The sequence below is a fragment of the Protopterus annectens genome, chromosome 4.part0, assembly GCF_019279795.1.
Source record: "Protopterus annectens isolate FY-2018-M chromosome 4.part0, PAN1.0, whole genome shotgun sequence".
Lineage (NCBI taxonomy): Eukaryota > Metazoa > Chordata > Ceratodontiformes > Protopteridae > Protopterus > Protopterus annectens.
This window is the reverse complement of record NC_056733.1, coordinates 705,134,113-705,151,661: the sequence shown is the minus strand read 5'-3', so window position 1 is coordinate 705,151,661 and position 17,549 is coordinate 705,134,113. Positions and strand designations below refer to the sequence as shown.

At 38.1% G+C, this 17,549-nt stretch overlaps 1 protein-coding gene across 1 annotated transcript in view; it reads left to right on the top strand.

Moving 5' to 3' along the window:
• SLC2A11 (solute carrier family 2 member 11) overlaps nt 1-17,549 on the top strand; it is a 466,200-nt gene that overhangs the window by 237,200 nt on the left and 211,451 nt on the right. The window contains exon 6 of the mRNA XM_044068682.1: nt 7,594-7,742. Coding sequence (XP_043924617.1) covers nt 7,594-7,742 — 149 coding nt within the window. The remainder of the gene's footprint in view (nt 1-7,593; nt 7,743-17,549) is intronic.

Here is a 17,549-nt window from a genome sequence, read left to right as displayed (position 1 = left end):
TACTGATATCTGTATATTTGCAGAACAGTAAGACAACAGATATCTAAGTAACAATTTAGCTCTATAATACAGAATAATACAAAAAATATACTCAGCTCTATATATTTGCAGAGAGTCTTGTAAGGCTGTCTCTCAACAATCCACTTTAAATGCAGGCTGCTATTAACAGCAAATTAAGGGAACCTTGAGTTAACACACAAGCTATATTAGTATTAATATTACACAGTATAATTGGACATCCTTTGATAAGAGCCTTATACTACTGACTGGTGGCAGTGAATGTATCTTGTAGTCTGGGTAGAGTTGGTAGAGCAGGTAATCTGTGCCAGCCTTTCCCATGTGTGTGCGTGTGTGTGCGTGTGTGTGCGTGTGTGTGTGTGTGTGTGTGTGTGTGTGTGTGTGTGTGTGTGTGTGTGTGTGTGTGTGTGTGTGTGTGTGTTTGTGTGAGTGTGTGTGTCAGCTGCTTGGGATGGGGACATGAAGCACTGGGTTTATAGAGAGGGTGCTGGAAGACTTAGCTTGAACACTCTTCTGAGGATCTAACCCTACAGCTGTACCAGTGGGAAGTCTTTTTGGAGATCTGGAGGGAGACAGATTTAGAGACATCCAGACCCCAGGCAGAGTGTGTTCCCTGTGTGCTCTTAAGGGATATTGTACTTGATGCAGAGAGGTCTGCATCTAGAAATATTGAGTGTATCCATTTGTATTCTAAGTGCACGTCCCTTTCCAGTGTCAGTGGTGAGGATTCAGCCTCTTTGAGTACTGGCCCAGCTTAGGGATGACACATTGGTGGCCATCACATATTGGTAGCAGTGGTGGGCATCACAATATTTCACCATTTCATGATTTTATTGACATGCTAGAGAGAAGAGAAATGAAGGTCAGCAGGACTAAGACAGAATATATGTGTGTGAATGAGAGGGAGGATAGAGGGATGGTGAGGATGCAGGAAGTAGAGGTGGCAAAGGTGGATGAGTTTAAATACTTGTGCTCAGCAGTTCAGAGTAATGGTGAGTGTGGAAGAGAGGTGAAAAAGAGAGTACAGGCAGGATGGAGTGGGTGGAGAAGAGTGTCAGAAGTGATTTGTGACAGATGAGTTCCAGTAAGAGTGAAAGGGAAGGTCTACAAGAAGATAGTGAGATCAGCTATGTTATATGGGTTAGAGACAGTGCCATTGACGAAAAGGCAGGAGTCGGAGCTGGACTTGACAGAGTTAAAGATGTTAAGATTTGCACTGGGTGTGATGAGGGTGGACAGGATTAGGAATACGTATATTAGAGGGTCAGTCCAGGTTGGAAGGTTTGGAGACAAAGCCAGAGAGGCAAGATTACATTGGTTTGGACATGTGCTGAGGAGGGATGCAGAGTATATTGGGAAAAAGATAATAAGGATGAAGCTGCCAGGTAACAGGAAAAAAGGAAGACCTAAGATAAGCTTTATGGATGTGGTGAGAGAGGACATGCAGGTGGTTGGTGTGACAGAGCAAGATGCAGAGGACAGGAAGAAATGGAAACAGATAATCCACTGTGGCAACCCCTAATGGGAGCAGCCAAAAGAAGAAGACTGACATGCCTTTATACTTGGATATTTCAGCCTTTCATTGCATTACCTGTGTATGTGGACCATTTGTATGCTTAACCAACCTGTCTGTTTCAAACCCTCTCTGTTTACATGCACTAAAACAATATAACTGTCCTACCTGTGTGTAGAGTTGCCACCTTTTTTCAGATGCCCAAAGTGGGGGGCCATTTCCCACTGAAATATGATTTTGTAGAATATACCACATGCCTAAACTAATATAACTACATTATTTTCACTTTATATCCAAAATAAAGGTCTGTTGAAGAAATGTATATGTTCTTTGTATAGGTCACTGCTGCAGTAGAATCCCTGCTCAATGGAAATTAGCTGTAGGTGGACATCTGATCAGCCAGTTTGACTCCCAAAACTGCAGACTTCTCAGCTCAGGCAATCTCCTCTTCAAAATGAGGATGCATTCTTGTGTTTTGGATTAATGAGGCAGGTGGCTGATGCCATCGTCTGTGTTTTTTTCACAGGTCTATGCATATCTTGGAAAGTTTGCAGTCCCTCTGTCTGATTTTGGCCTCCAGAGCCACTTTTCAGTTGAATCTGCAAAAGAAAATTGCCATATTGGAGTAGTCTTGTTTCTGTTCATGTTATTCATTGACTTGTGAAACAGTATCTGGAAAACTGTGTTTTTTTCCTGTGAACATGCCTCATGAAAATTGAAAAGCCTTTACTGCAGTGGGCACCAACTTCTGTGCAGAGATTAACATTTGAAGTGTTTATTTTGTTTGGAGAGTGATTGACTGCCATATTTGAGCAGGATTTACTTGCAAAACCACATAAATGGTTAACCCCAGAAAGTTGTAGGCCATTGTACAAGCTGCTGAACAACATTCTTGACTTTGGGGGAAGTCTTAGCCGATAAGAAGCTGAACAGAAAATAGCACCACCAGAAGGAGGTCAATAGCGGGAGGACCATAAAATGAGGTGGAAGAAGAGCAGAAGACGGCTTGTGTTGCTTCAAGCTGGCCTGAGGATGTGAGTTTCACGAAGACAGCTTCCCAACCTCTGATCTTGGCATCTACCACATATTCCAGCCTCTTCCTAACTCCTTAAGAACAGGACATGACAGCAGCAGTTAAGACACCCTCCTGGGGCATGTCCCAGTGACCTTGTTTGTCAGAACCTGAAGTAGCATTTGCAAGAACATCAGACCTTCATTCAAAAATAGTAAGACAGTTGGGCAAGAAAGACTCCAGTACATCAACACCATTAGTGTGTGAACCCACATTAGAGGGCAGCCCAGCAGACCATAGCAGATTCATCTAAAAGGGCCCACAGGCCAGGGCTTGCTACTCCTTGCAAGTCTTTTTATCCCCCAAGAGGCACATATGTTTGACCAGTGTACACTGCCTGTCCTGCTGGTTCCTGATGCCTTTCACGCCCTGTCTCTACAGAATTTTAGGAGACAATGGAGGAATTTACTATGTAGCAAAGCTCCTAACAAGGAACATCTGGTCCTTCTATGTTAGGTACAAAGTTAGTAAAATGAGGGGAGGTTTTCCTCCCTCTAGGTAGTCATACTCCTCCTTGGAGAACAAAGACAACCATATCTATGCCTGAAAGTTGTCCTGTTTGCTACGTTACAACTCTTGACAACAAAGAAACCATTTTGTCATGCTTTCTTCTGGAAGGTGCTTCTTTCAGTGAGAGTCTCAAGCTTATGCAAGAACATTTTAAGTGGGTATCCTGTGAGATGTCTGACACAAATACAGCATAGTTAGATTTGTTACGCTTGAAGACACTAAAGCTCACTACAGTTTCACCACTTTTAATATGTTAAAAGAAGCCTTTCTCATGGCTGTATAACAACACTTCCACCTTCCATGCATCCAAGTAAACTCTCCTGTTGTATGAAGTGCAGCAGTTCCGTTGGTACTTAGAATTTGGTGGCAGGTTCCACCATCATCTTCTTGTATGCCTCTAAAGGATCTAACTCAGAGATCTAAACTGGTGCTAAGCTCCCACTCTTTTCCTTACAGTAGGGAATGTAGAATCCTAGATTGTAAAGAAAAATATATTTTTGTTGGCTAGATTTGGATTTGAGGTGGTTACTTGTCAGATACATATAGTGAAGTATCAAGATGAGATCCTATACAAGTAGAGGATTTAGTGATGGACATAAAGGTCAGGATCCTGAAGGTGCAAATTGAGTTCAGCTGCGGTGTAGTGGGTACAGCTTCCAGGACACTGGCTTCAGGATCTGTAATCCAAACTTACAAAAAGTTGAGAATCCAACCACTTCCAGAAGAAGTGAAAGGGCAGTTCCTCAATGCTCCTATTAACAAACCCAAAACATTTTAAAAAGTTAGAAGAAGAGAGTCGGGCAGTGGAAACAGTAAAGTAACTCTTGCATCTGCCAGTACCAGCATGTGTTCATCACTGTCCCTAGAAAAACAGGCCATTCTACAGATGCCAGACTATTGGGTAAAACAGCTGCAGTCTTCCTGATCAGTAAAGAGAAGTTCACTTGGTCATCCTTTCAAGTGAAGGAGAATATAGGCATGCCTTTCTGTTTGCCTGAACATAACAAAACGCAAAACCCTGGCAACTAATGCCTTGGACAAGGCATGGAGAGGAAGTTCTTTCAGGGGACCTCAAGATGAAAAAACAGTTAGATGTGAACCCAGAAAGACCTCCACATCAGCCTGAAGATAATTTTAGCCATTATACTTGTCCTTAAGGCTTGTTAGCCCATATGAAAGCCACCGGTACTGATGTTAACCCTGGAAAACACCATAATCATGTTACATAAACAAGCATCAGTAAGGGCATACATTCTGCACTCACTCAGTAGGCTAGTAGTGCAAGCTTGGAAGCTGAATATTCAGGTAAAAATAACCCTCATGGTGACTTACATCTCAGCTGACCTTAATCAAACAATGGATGATATAAGCAGGACCCAAACAAACAGCCACAAATGGCACCTAAGCAACACTGCATATGAAACCTTAAAGAAGACCTGTGGTGCCAGGCATAGACTTGTTTACCTTCCTGAAGGATTTCTGGATTCCCCTGCATAGCAAGTTGATTCTGTGCAGTGAGCGAGGGCATTGGGTATTTTCTCGTTCTCAAGGGACAGTCAGTTTCTGTATGCTTATGCCACACTGTCTGCCAAGGAGGCTGCAAAAGCTGAGGATGAAGAGAACCAAGAATGATTTTGGTGATCTCCACAGCACTGTGTTTCCTAACTGTAACAGCTGACAAAAGAACCATCATTCAGCTTACTGCCACTTGTAGACCTGCTCACACAGAAGTTCAGTACCCTGGTACATCCATATGTATGGAGGATCAGACTGACAACCTGGATGATCTCACAGCGATTCCTGTCAAGTACCTTTGTCTGAGGATGCTCTTAAAAACAAAAGGGCCACAGTCAATGCTTATCAAAATTACCCCTGATGTTTTTATAGTTGTTGCATCTTCTCACAGTAGACGTATCCTCCCTATTTTTGGTTAAAGTGCATTTGGCTGCCATCTGTCTGCTACAGCAGCTATCACTGTCTAATCATTTGTTAGTGAAGCAGCTTCTCAGAGGGGTCCTATACCTCTGTCCCAACAGAAGGGCTACCCCCCTTCTTGGACCTGATCTTTAACCTTTTTAACCTGAAAAAATCTGATCCTGGAGCCTTTGAACCAGTTGCCACTGTCCCCTTAAAATGCTTATTGTTGAAAATATTTTTTGTGGCCATCACTTTGGCTCAAATAATTTCAGAAATACAGATGCTGTTGTCGAAGGCTCTTCCATAGTGCTCTATAAGAACAGTTTCAGCCTAAGAATGAATCCATTTTTCACCCTAAATGTAATCTGAGTTGTGTCTTTATCAGACAGTCTACCTACCATACTTCTTAGGCCAAGAGAAAGAATGTTGCCTTTTCTAGATGTATTTACCTAGAGCGAGAATTAAATGATTTTGGCAAACGTAGCACCTATGTGTGTCCTTCATTCCAGGGAAACAGGTTAAAGCAGTAGCTAAACAAATGTTCTGTAAGTGGATGTCTAACTGCATCATATTTTACTATGAAGATTAGGGAAGAACCTTGCAAGAACAAATAAAAGAACACTGCACCTTAGCAGTTTACATATCAGCAACCTTCTTTAAACATGTTTCAGCTCAGAACATTTGCGAAGAAGATAATAGGTCTTCTGCCATCCCTTTTCAAGCACTGAAGTTTGATGTTCAGTCCAGAAACAGAGGAAGATTTTTGGAACAATAATCCTGCTGGGTCTTCTCTAATGAGAGATTTTTACACTGACCACCTCAGTGCCTTCCTTCTCCTTGATGGAGTACTGCCTTGGGAATCTTCCAATTGGTCAGTTATCATAGTGCATCAGTGATCCATACAAAGGATGTGGTACACTTGTGAGATGCTCACCATGACAGTGTGTGTTGTAGTCGGATCACTTTTGCAGTAGTAACTCCCGCTCACCTTGTCCTAAGAACAGTTATGTGGATAGGGGTGAGGTAGGAGATATCCGGTATGGTGGTTTCTGTGTCAGACAAGATGTCTTCAGTCTCCACTAATTGTAAAAGGACTAAAGAACTGCAGCTAGGGCTTTCTGTATAAGTATGGGTTTATTTTTTGTTGTTAGTATATTCATCCAAAGAAAGTTAAATTAGTGGGGGCTCTTCACTTCAAAAAAGCACATCCATCCTCTTTCAGTGGAAAAAACAAACAGAAGATGGTGTGGGTTGGCTGTCTCTTATCAGAAATGCAAGAATGCATAATCAGGTTTGGTAAGAATTATCCTGTGCCGAGATATTCACAAAGCTGTAGTAGGACTGGCCGAGCAGACATCCACTTGTGGCTACTTCCCATTGGCCAAGAATTTTACTGCAACAGTGATCCTATTAAAATGTCTACTCTTATGGTGAATTTCTCTCACAACTGTACTTTCTTTCTGTTGTCAAGTCATATTAACGTGTCTGAGATATACCATCATAGTTTTCTGTAGTGTTTACAGAAAAGTTAGAAACTATTTCTTTCCTCTGCATCTGAGACATTTGCCGTTTCATGTTTTTTTGTTAACAACACAACTGCCCATATAAGGACTGTCCCAAGAAAGGAGGGACATGTTGGTGCTGTGCCTGTTTGCATATGGATTATTTTTTATTTTATTTTATTTTACATTTGTTAACTGGAGGTGTATGACTGAGCTGAAAAGGCCCTTTTTCAGCAGAGGCCCGGAGAGAAAAGCTGCACACAGAAAAATAATTGCAGATACATTTAGATATTTAGACATGATCAGTATACACACAAATTACAATAGACATGTTTTTACAGTGGTATGCAGCACACCAACATTATTCATTCAAGCATAATTATTTTTTGTATACATAATACAATGTATGTGTGTTGGTTATTCAGCCACTTTAGTCCCCTCTTGTATATGCAGACTGTCTGGTCATTTACTGCCTTGCTGATGCATGTCAGTCATTTTGCTATCTCCCGGTCCTGTGTCTACATATGCCATTTTGTCATTTCAGCTCCCTGTCTAAATGTGTAGTTACGTTAGATAAGTATGTCTGCTTAACTGTATATCTTTTGCCCAGTAGTAGAGCTCTTGCATTGCAATACCTCCGTCTTCCAGCTGTGTCTTGTCTTACAGCAGTGGAGCTCCCCTGTTCCATCACAGCTGCTTCCTTGTATGGAGAATATGGGACATACCACATATATTTCATGGTTTGTAAACAAATCCTTGGATTCACGTAGATGGATATGTTTTCATGGCTCTTTTTTTGTTTGGTGAGGGGAGGGGCACTGTATTTATCCCTAGTTGCACTTTATCTAGTAAAGTAAGACCTAGTCATTTGGCAGAAAGGATAACCAGTAAGTAAAATAAGGCAACTAGTAGAATGTTCTAAATTTATACTGCCTACAAAATAAAATCCAGCCAGTATGTTGACAGAACTGTTTTTGTTCTTCTGCTTAGTACTGCTGTTGATAATACTTTTTGTGTGATTCACAGTACACACTGATTCCTGTTTCATGTTTAATCCTCAGGGAGATACTGGGCAGTGAGGAATTGTGGCCACTCCTGCTGGCATCCAATGCATTTCCAGGTGTTATACAGCTTGTGTTCCTGCCATGGTTCCCAGAGAGTCCCAGATACCTGCTTATCGATAAGAAGGATAAAGATGGCTGCATCAGTGGTAAGCACAAAACAAAACTACGTAGTAATCAGACTAAGGCAGTCTATGAACACTGTTAAAGGGCCTGATGTCTGCTTTGAAATTAATACAGACTTCACTTTTTTTTTGTTTCTTTCATTTTTATTTTTTTCCTGTGAGGCCAACTAAAATTTTGTTTGTGTCTTTCGACTTTTCCCGGATAGGGGTCGCCACAGCGGAACTCCAGTCCGCTAATGATTGGTAGTTGATTTTTACGTGCCGAGTTACCAGCCCTAACGAACAACCTTCAACGAAGGTACGCCCATTCACGCATGTCTCCACACAGAAGATGCTCTAGCTGAGAATCGAACCGGACAGCATCTTACTGTGAGGCGACAACGCTACCGCAGCACCACCACCGTGGGATTTCTCCAAAATAATTATAGATTTGCTTTTTTCCTCAAATATTTTTTATTTTCAATTAAAATAACATTTACATAATATTTTAAATATCATTTTAAACAACTATATGCATTATTTACAATAGCTTGACTTTCAATTATATACACTGTATGTTATTAAATATAGAATTAACAGATCAGTTATCAGAGATACAGTATTGATTATTGCAGAGTGTCCAACAAAGATATTACTTTCTTCCAAGGATTATTTACCAATGGCCTGGGATAGATTCGTAGTTCTTTGATTTTTATTTCCATCGATGCAGTTGTCTTCATTCAGTAAAGTGTAGAATTCTTCCAAGGGTGGGGGTGTATTTGAATTCCACCTTCTGGTTACGCATTTCCTAGATATAGCAAGTATTGTCCATAACAAATACATATTTGTCTTATTCAGGTAGGGACCTTCACTTACATTTAGTATAATCAATACTTTAGTTACGATAAATGATTCATTAAATAAAGCTTGTAAAAAATGATTGATTCCATTCCAATATGATTTAATTTTATTACATTCATAAAAATATGAATCCAGTCTGCTTTATTTGACTTTTCACACCTCCAGCAAAAATCATTTGTAGTAGTACTGATCTTTTTAATTCTATCTGGTGTTAAAAATGCTCGATGTAACTGTTTCCAGTTAAATATTTTCCAGTACTCTGTGTTAGAGGTGTAATTAACTGATAGTAAGATGTTAGTTTTAATTTCTTTTGTTAATTGCAATGACTGACCTTTTGTTAAGAACTGCCAGTATGATGATTTGGGAATTGTTTTATATGTTAATAACTCTTTATATAGATTTGAAATGGAATTTTTCTTTTCACAACTATTATATATAAATTCATACAGAAAACATATTAGATTTGGAATATCTTTAAATGAGGAATTATTAATTAATCTGCATAAATCTTGAGTGTACATTAGAATGCTTTGTAAGGTTAACCAGTCCTGTGTTGGGATATTGTAAGCAGTTTTTATCATATGTATATCAAAAACATTTAATGCACTCTATATGCACTTACACGATTGCATGGATCTTGCTATCCCAAACAGAACCAAGACGCTATCCTCCAAAAAAAGTAAGCCAGTCTGGTGGTCCCCTGCCATAAACAAACTGTACAACAGAAGGAAGCAACTGTTGCAAAAGAGAGTAAAATCCCATGAGTGGAGGAGCTTCCTGGTCAGCCTCAGTAAGAAGCTGAGATCCCTTATAAGATCCTTCAAAGCTAGCTACGAAAACAAAATTGCCACTAATTCTAAGGACAACCACAAAGCATTCTATAGCTATGTCAAGAATCTTGATGGCAACACCCAGATCTGCTCTGAGTTACAGCACAACGGCATGAAAATTACAGAACCAACTGATATTGCCAGCATCCTGGCAGATAGGTTTAGTGCTAACTTTACCCCCTTAAAGGGCCCATATCTATACAGGAAGAATGCAGAGTCCCTGTAATCGCAACTACACAGGTAAAAGCTGCACTCTCTAAAGCCAAAAACACAGCATCCATGGGACCGGACAACATCCCAGGCTGCATTTTACATGAATTTCAGAACGATCTGGCTCCCCACTTAAGCACCATGTTCAATAATAGCCTCGCATCAGGCTTTGTGCCCACTGAATGGTGCACAGCAACAGCTATCCCACTCCACAAAGGGGGAGCCACCACTGATCCCGGGAACTATCGACCTATTAGCCTAATGAGCCTGGTCTGCAAGGCCATGGAACATATCATCATGGAACTCATAAACAAAGACGTTGGTAACCTCCAAACTCTGAATCCCACCCAGTTCAGGTTTTTGAAAGGCAGATCATGCCTCCCGAACCAGATCGACTTCTTTGAGGCAGTCACCAAAGCTGTAGATGAGGGTAAGGTGGTTCACACAGCATATCTTGACCTCACCAAGGCTTTCGACACCATCCCCCATTCTGGAATTATAGCTAAACTCACTAAACTAGGTATAAATACCTACATCAAAAGATGGGTTGCCAGTTGGCTCACTGACAGAACCCACACTGTAAAAGTTGCAGACTCCAAATCTGACCTCAAAGCAGTGACAAGTGGAGTACCACAGGGTTCTGTCCTGGGACCTCTCCTGTTTAGTATCTACTTCTCTGAAGTACAGGCTAACACAGAAGGCCTCTGGCTAATGAAGTTCGCAGATGACTACAAACTAGGAGCCATAGTCAAGTCCCCAAATGATGTGGACATCCTACAGAGGATGCCTGGTGTCAGAGCCATGGCCTCAAGCTCACTGCCAAAAAGTGCAGGGTTATCCCCTTTGGTAAAAACTCTGTACCCATGAACTACTACATAGGCAACAATCTACTTAACACCGAGTGTGTGATAAGAGAACTTGGGACCCGGGTGGACAGTAGTCTCTCCTTTGATAGTCACATCGCCACAGTAGTCAGGAAGTCCTTCTACATGGCACACCTCATCATAAAATGGTTATCATCCAGGAAAAAAAGAACTCATTGTTCCCCTCTTCTCGACACTCATTAGACCCATTATAGAGTACAACGCCCCTTTTGGAATGTACCTCACAAGACATCTGCAGCAGCTGGAAAGGCCACAGAAGTACCTCACAAAGAGGATTACTGGCCTCAAACAAATGCCCTACACTGACCACCTCAAAAACTCCAGCTTTACTCCATAGCATATCGCCTACTCCGAGGTGATCTCTGCCTAACATATAAAGCTACGTCAAACCCAGAGCTGTTGGACATGCTACACCTAAAGAAATCCCAATCCCTCCGAACTACATGCTCTAGGGACCTAGACCTTGTCACCACAATAAACAGGACATGCTGGAGGGATATATTCCTGTTCCAGAGACTTCCCATACTCTGGAACAGGCTACCCATCTATGTCAAGCAATGTTCTTCATTAGCACTCTTCAAAAAAAATCTTGATGAGTGGATGGGAAATAGGAAATACACCCCAGGGATCACTTCTGTGTGTCTGCTCGACAGTGGCACAGGAAACTAACTTTCTTGGGTGGCGTAAGCCAGGGAATCTTGTTGGCTAGGCTTACGTAGGCCCTTGGGCCGATAGCCTAGTTCCTACCTATGAACATATTTACATATTGAAACCAGGATAAGAATCCATTTTTTTCCCAGGAGGTTATTCTTTCCCTATACATTTTGTGAGGAAAGTTCTTAGTGATAGTAAATGGGGTTAAAAGGTCAAACCAAAGTTTTAGATCTTTGTTTGCATTGATAAGTTTCCTAAAGGAATTGATGTAATGATTAATCAGTGTTGTTTTAGAAGGTTTTGTTATATTATATTGTATACTTATGCATAGTATGTACCAGGGTTTGTTTGATGTGTCTACTATTAAATTTTTTTAACAGATTAATTCATTTTTTAATATAGCCGGTGTTAATTCTTTCCAGTTGGCAAAATAATTTGGGTTTATCCAGTCTATTGTAGTTTTAAGCACAGATGCTTTTATATATGTTTCTATTTCTGGAAAGTTCAATCCTCCTTGTTTCCAGGGTCTAATGTGATGAGTTAGAGCTACTCTATTATTTTTGGGATGCCATAAAAATTTTATTAAACACGAGTTTATTTCTTTAAGAATGCATCTTTCAGGAATTAACTGTATTGCTAATGTTACATATAGTATTTTTGGCAATAAGACCATTTTTATTAATTGCAGTCTGTCTTCAAAAGTTAATACAATAATGTTTTTATAATTTATTAATATTATTTTGTTTATAGTTTTGCATAACACTATTCCTAAATAATTTAGTGTAAGTTCTTGTTTTCCTATGATGGATTTATCTGTAACTTGTTCTTTTTTCTTATTTAAAAATAGAAATTTTGATTTTGATCTATTAAAGTGTAGACCTGAAATCTTATAAAATTTCTCCCTTGCTTCCTAGCTCTCCTAGGGACTCTCTGGAATTTGATAGGGTTAATAAAATATCATCAGCAAAAAGCATTATTTTAGATATGTACTGGTCATAGACTTCTATTCCTTTTATTCTTGGATTATTGTGTATTATTTCTGCAAGTATTTCTATAGCCAAAGCAAATAAAATAGGAGAAAGGGGGCATCCTTGTTTAGTACCTTTCGTAATATGGATAGATTCTGAGGTGAAATTACCTAATTTAATGTAGGCTAAGTTATTAGTATATATGTTTTTTAGTAATAAGATGAAGGGAGGAGGAAAATCAAATAATGCTAAAGTCTTAAATAGATATTCCCAATTGAGGGAATCAGAGGCTTTTTCTATGTCTGATTACAAGTGTTTCTTTATCTTCTTTATTCACATAATCTATAAGAGTAAGTATCCTTTTAATATTATCATGTGTGTGCCTGTTATATAAAAATCCAGTTTGATCATTATTAATTGTCTTTGAAAGTGTGATTTTCATTCTGTTAGCTAGGATTGACATGAATATGTTGTAGTCATTATTCAGTAATGATATAGGCCTGTATGAGGTGCAAAGGTCTGATGGTTTATTATCTTTTAGAATTGGTGTTATGAGAGAATATTTCCATGAGAGTGGTATTTTTGCTTCTGACTGGACTTCTAGCAAAGTTTTATGAAAAAGGGAGATTACTGTTGAAGGGAAGAGTTTGTACATTTCCGTAATTATACCATCTATCCCTGGAGCTTTGTTAGATTTACTTTCTTTTATCTTGTCAACAATCTCTTTGTAGGATATAGGTTTTTGTAGGTCTAGTTTTAAGTTTTCGGGAATTTTTTTATATTGATAAGGTTTGTATGTAAGTTTGGTTGGTATCTAAATCTTCTTTTTTGAAGTGTTCCATATAATGGAACCGAAATGCTTCAAGGATGTCTCCTATATCTGATACTTTTTTCCCTTCTTTTTCATGATATGTACTACTAATGTTATTTCCTTTAGATTGTGTTTTAATTCTTGTAGATAAGTTATGTAGATATCTGGGGGAGGTGGCTAATGAGTTTATTTTTAAATTTTCCAAGGCTAGACAAGTTTTATGTGTTAGAATTTCATTATATTTTTATTTAATTCCTCTATTTCTTTTTTTGACTTCTGGACAATTCTGATTTTTTTTAGATTTTGCTGTCAAGAGTCTGGTTTGCAAGTCTAATGATTCAGATTCCCACTCTCTGACTTTGTTTTTGTACCAGCTAAGGGTCTTACCAAATAAATATGCTTTTAATGAGTCCCAAACCATGACTCTACTGATTTTTGTTGTATTATTAATTTCAAAAAATAATTGTAGTTCTGACAACATTTAGGGTCTGAATTCTTTAATTTTCGTGATATATGATGGAATTCTAGTTGAGAGGATTAAAGGTTTAAGCTCTATTTGGAGCTTCATTATCAGAGAGTCATGCTCTAAGAAGGGGCATGGAACTATTGAGAAGTTGAGGATTTTTGTTTGTAAATCTTGAACTACGAATAATTTGTCTGTTCTGGTTTGTGTTCCAAATCTATGGTCTTTATGGAAAAATAAGGATTTATCATATTTTACTTTAAAAGTGTCTATTAAATGAAATGAATCAATCCATCTTTTTAAGGATTTTGAAATAGTTGCTATGCGAAAAGACTTCTTGGTGGTTTCAGAAGCTTCTAAGGTACAATTAAAGTCTCCTCCGTGTATAAGATTTCCTTTATAATTGTTGGAAATAAAATCTAGGTGTTTTTTAACCGTTCCTGCTCTAATTCCTGGGAACCAGTATAGATTAGCTAAGGTCCATATTCTGTTATTAAATTTAATTATAACAAATGCTAGTAGACCTTCCTTGTCTTCATATTTATAAATATCTTTTGGAGTGATTATGTTTTTCTTCCAGAGAATTGATACTCATTTTGTCTTTGTTCTATAGGAGGATTGAGCTAAGACTGTATAGCCTTAGGATTCCAAATAAAGCTATCATTAGTCTTAAAATGCATTTCCTGGAGAATACTACTTGTGCCTTGTTTAGATTTAAATACTTTAGTAAGTTTGAGCTTTTATTTGCATTATTTAAGCCATTAGTATTTAATGATAAGAATGCTAAAGCCATTTCAAGTTATTGTTGGAAGAAACGTTTTGCTTCTTTTTTTTGATTATAGTAGTTATACCATATTCTCTGATAACATTGGATCTTATTTTTATGTGTGTAAACTTAGGAGTGTAATTTAATGTTCTTTCTTCTTTAAATACAAGTAGGGTAAATTCTGGTCAGGCTTTAAAAAAGTACTTCTATAAAACATTAATTTTAAAGTATCAAATACAAGTAAATATGAATTTCCCATTAAGCATGGAATGAACTTCATTCCTAATCCAATAGATAAAGATAGATCTATTGGATTGTCTCTCATATCTTTAACCAACAATAACTGAGCTCCATATGTTAAATTATTATATGGAGAATTTTTAAAAAAGATATGAAATTCTATATTATTCTATTATTGTTCTATAGTATTTTATTTATCAGGATGGAATGTTAGTAGTGTAAACAATTGACTTAGAAAATATCCAGTATTTAGTTACCCTTAAGAGATCGCAAATATGTCAGATATGTCATTTTGGATAAATTAAATGCATCAGAGGAGCATACACTAAATAAGCCAACAACAAATAGATTATTACTAAAATAATTTGACTAAAATAATTCTACAGGAGACGAGTGATTACCAATGAAATATGAATTTGCTGTAGGTGTACTGTCTTCCTTTACTTTCCCAATCTTCAGCTCACCAACTTCAACTTACACTTATGAAAATACATGGCTTATCAGTGGTATCCTGGCTCTGAGTAGAGGCACCCTACATTCTAGTGTGTAGTGCTTTTACATATTTATAGATTTACAAAGCAGAGTCTAGGAATGAACTATGATCACCCTGATAATTCCCATCCTGCATAGGGCACCTCCTGCTTCCAGTATGGGTGATCACATCAGGTCTAGAATGAATGTGAAGGTACCTATATGGTAATCAAGACTTACCTTAGGTAAGTATTAATCAAATAGTATTTAGAGCATCTTAGAGAGTTCTCGGGGCAGTTAGAATACTCTTAAGCCTCTCCTCCCTTGACCAAAAACAAAGATTTCCCTTCCCTTTCTTTCCCTTGTTTTAAATCAGTACTAATAAAAGAAATTCAGCAAACATAGGTAAACAGAAATAACATTCAGTAGTCCGTCTTGTATATGACTCGCAATCCATTAAACAAGTCATTGACTAACATCACTTTAGTAAACATTATAAAGACAAATTAGAAATAATTTCCTAGCTCTTTATATTTTCTGATAAAGCAAAAAGTTAACAATAAGCTATTTTAACTAAAAGTATAAAGCATTTCAATTTTTCATTGCATGTATACATTTCTACTTATATTCTAGTGTCAACAGCTGACTTTGAAATCTGTACAATACTTCACTTCTTCAAATCTTTCCTTTTTCAGTTCAGGTTTTGTTTTGTCGAAACGGCAACAACATTTCAAAGGCACAGTTAATATTTAGACTGATGTTTCAAATAAAAAATTTGTCAGTTGCCAATTGAGTTAGTTTAGAATGTATGGTTAGTGCAAATATAGCATGTTGCAAAAATAATATGTATTTTTTTGTGTGCTCTAGAGCCTGTCATTTGCAAGTGACGTATATAATGTAGCATATATAGAGCAGATAGCTTATGGATTTAGGTTGTTAAAATAAGTTATGCTTGTTAACCAGGCAATTTCATTTAAATTCACAAGCAATTTGGGGACATTTCAGTTGAGTTTCCAGGAATGTGTAGTCCAATGTGAGTAACTGAGTCCACTTTTCCTCATAAACATATGTCACAATTCATTAAACTAAGCAGAGTCTGGCATCTGTCTAATAATCATTATAAAGACAAAGAGTAGTAATTTCCTAGCTTTTCAGACTTTTCTGATATCGTAAAATTTTGACAGTAAGCTATTTTAACTGGAAGACTAAAAAATTTCAATACTTCCTTGTGAATATATATTTTTACTTTTACTGTAGTGTCAAGAACTGTCTTTGAAATGTATGCATTACTTCACTTCTTTCAAGTCATTCATTTTACAGTACAGATTATATTTTGTCAAAATGTCAATAGCATTTCAAGGGCACATTTAATATTTAAACTGATATTTTAAATCATAGAATATTTACAAATAGTCCTATTATCTATTTATTTTACCTTGCTTAGGTTGTTTTTCATTTTAATAACATTACTTTTTCTTATTATTTGTTATCTGTGAAGCTAAACACACTTCGCAGGTTCATAGTGTCCTTAGAAACTGCAGCTTCACTTCTCTTAACCAATAGTACATCTTTTTTTTTATGTATTTGTTAATACTGCTTCATCTTTCGGCTTTTCCCGGTTAGGGGTCACCACAGCGGATCACCTGTCCGCTCAGGATTGGCAGTGGAGTTTTACAGTGTCGAGTTGCCAGCCTGGCACCTAACCTTCCACAGAAGGCACACACTCAAACCTAGGGCCACTGTAGAGTGTCCAGTCCACCTGCAGCATGTCTTGGGGATGTGGGAGGAAACTGGAGCACCTGGAGGAAACCCACGCTACCACAGGGAGGACATGCAGACTCTGCATAGAAGGCACCCCAGCTGAGGATTGAACCGGAGAACCTCTTGCTGTGAGGTGGCAATGCTAACTGTTGCACCACCGTGGCCACCCTAATTTATTTGTTAATACTAAAAGGAAGTAATTCAAAGGACATATGTACATGAATGGAACATTTCAGAGTTAATCACGAACATGTCCCCAATCCCAATAAGCATAACAGTGACTATCATTAATCTAATAAATATTGTAATAACAATTAAGTTCACTATTCCAATTAGTCTACCTTAAAACTAGATTATTTTAGACTATTGTTTATCTATGTTTCGATAGTGAGTTATTAAATATATACAGACTATATTAGTATAGTAAATAGGAGAGAATTTAGAAAGGGAGACAAGATGCAGTTAAAATAATAATGAGAAAAGAAAGAAGAGAGAAAGAAAAGAGAAAATTAAGAGAAAATACAGATGTAATGTGATCCTATCTCGCCTACATTCTGTACTGATGGGGGTGGAGGCCTATCCCTCGGGACCGACTCACCTATACTATAGAATAGAAGTCTCTATTCTAGAGTTATCCCATTCCCACATCCCGCCACCACCACCTTTCCCAGATCTGGTTGCGGCTTTACAGCAAAACGGTGGTCTCGGACAGCTGAAGCTACGGCTAACTCTCTTCTTACAAAATTTCCATCATTTATTTAATGGAATTCAACCTCTAACCCTCTCTGGTAACCTACCTGAGCAGTTGGCCCAGGCTCTTAGCTGGCTGGCTCATCGCTCGCTCATCATCTCTCAACTCTTTGCAGAGATGGCCAATTAATGCAGCCGCAGTGGGGCTTGAAGTGGCTGGAAACAGGTGTTGCTCTGGGGAGA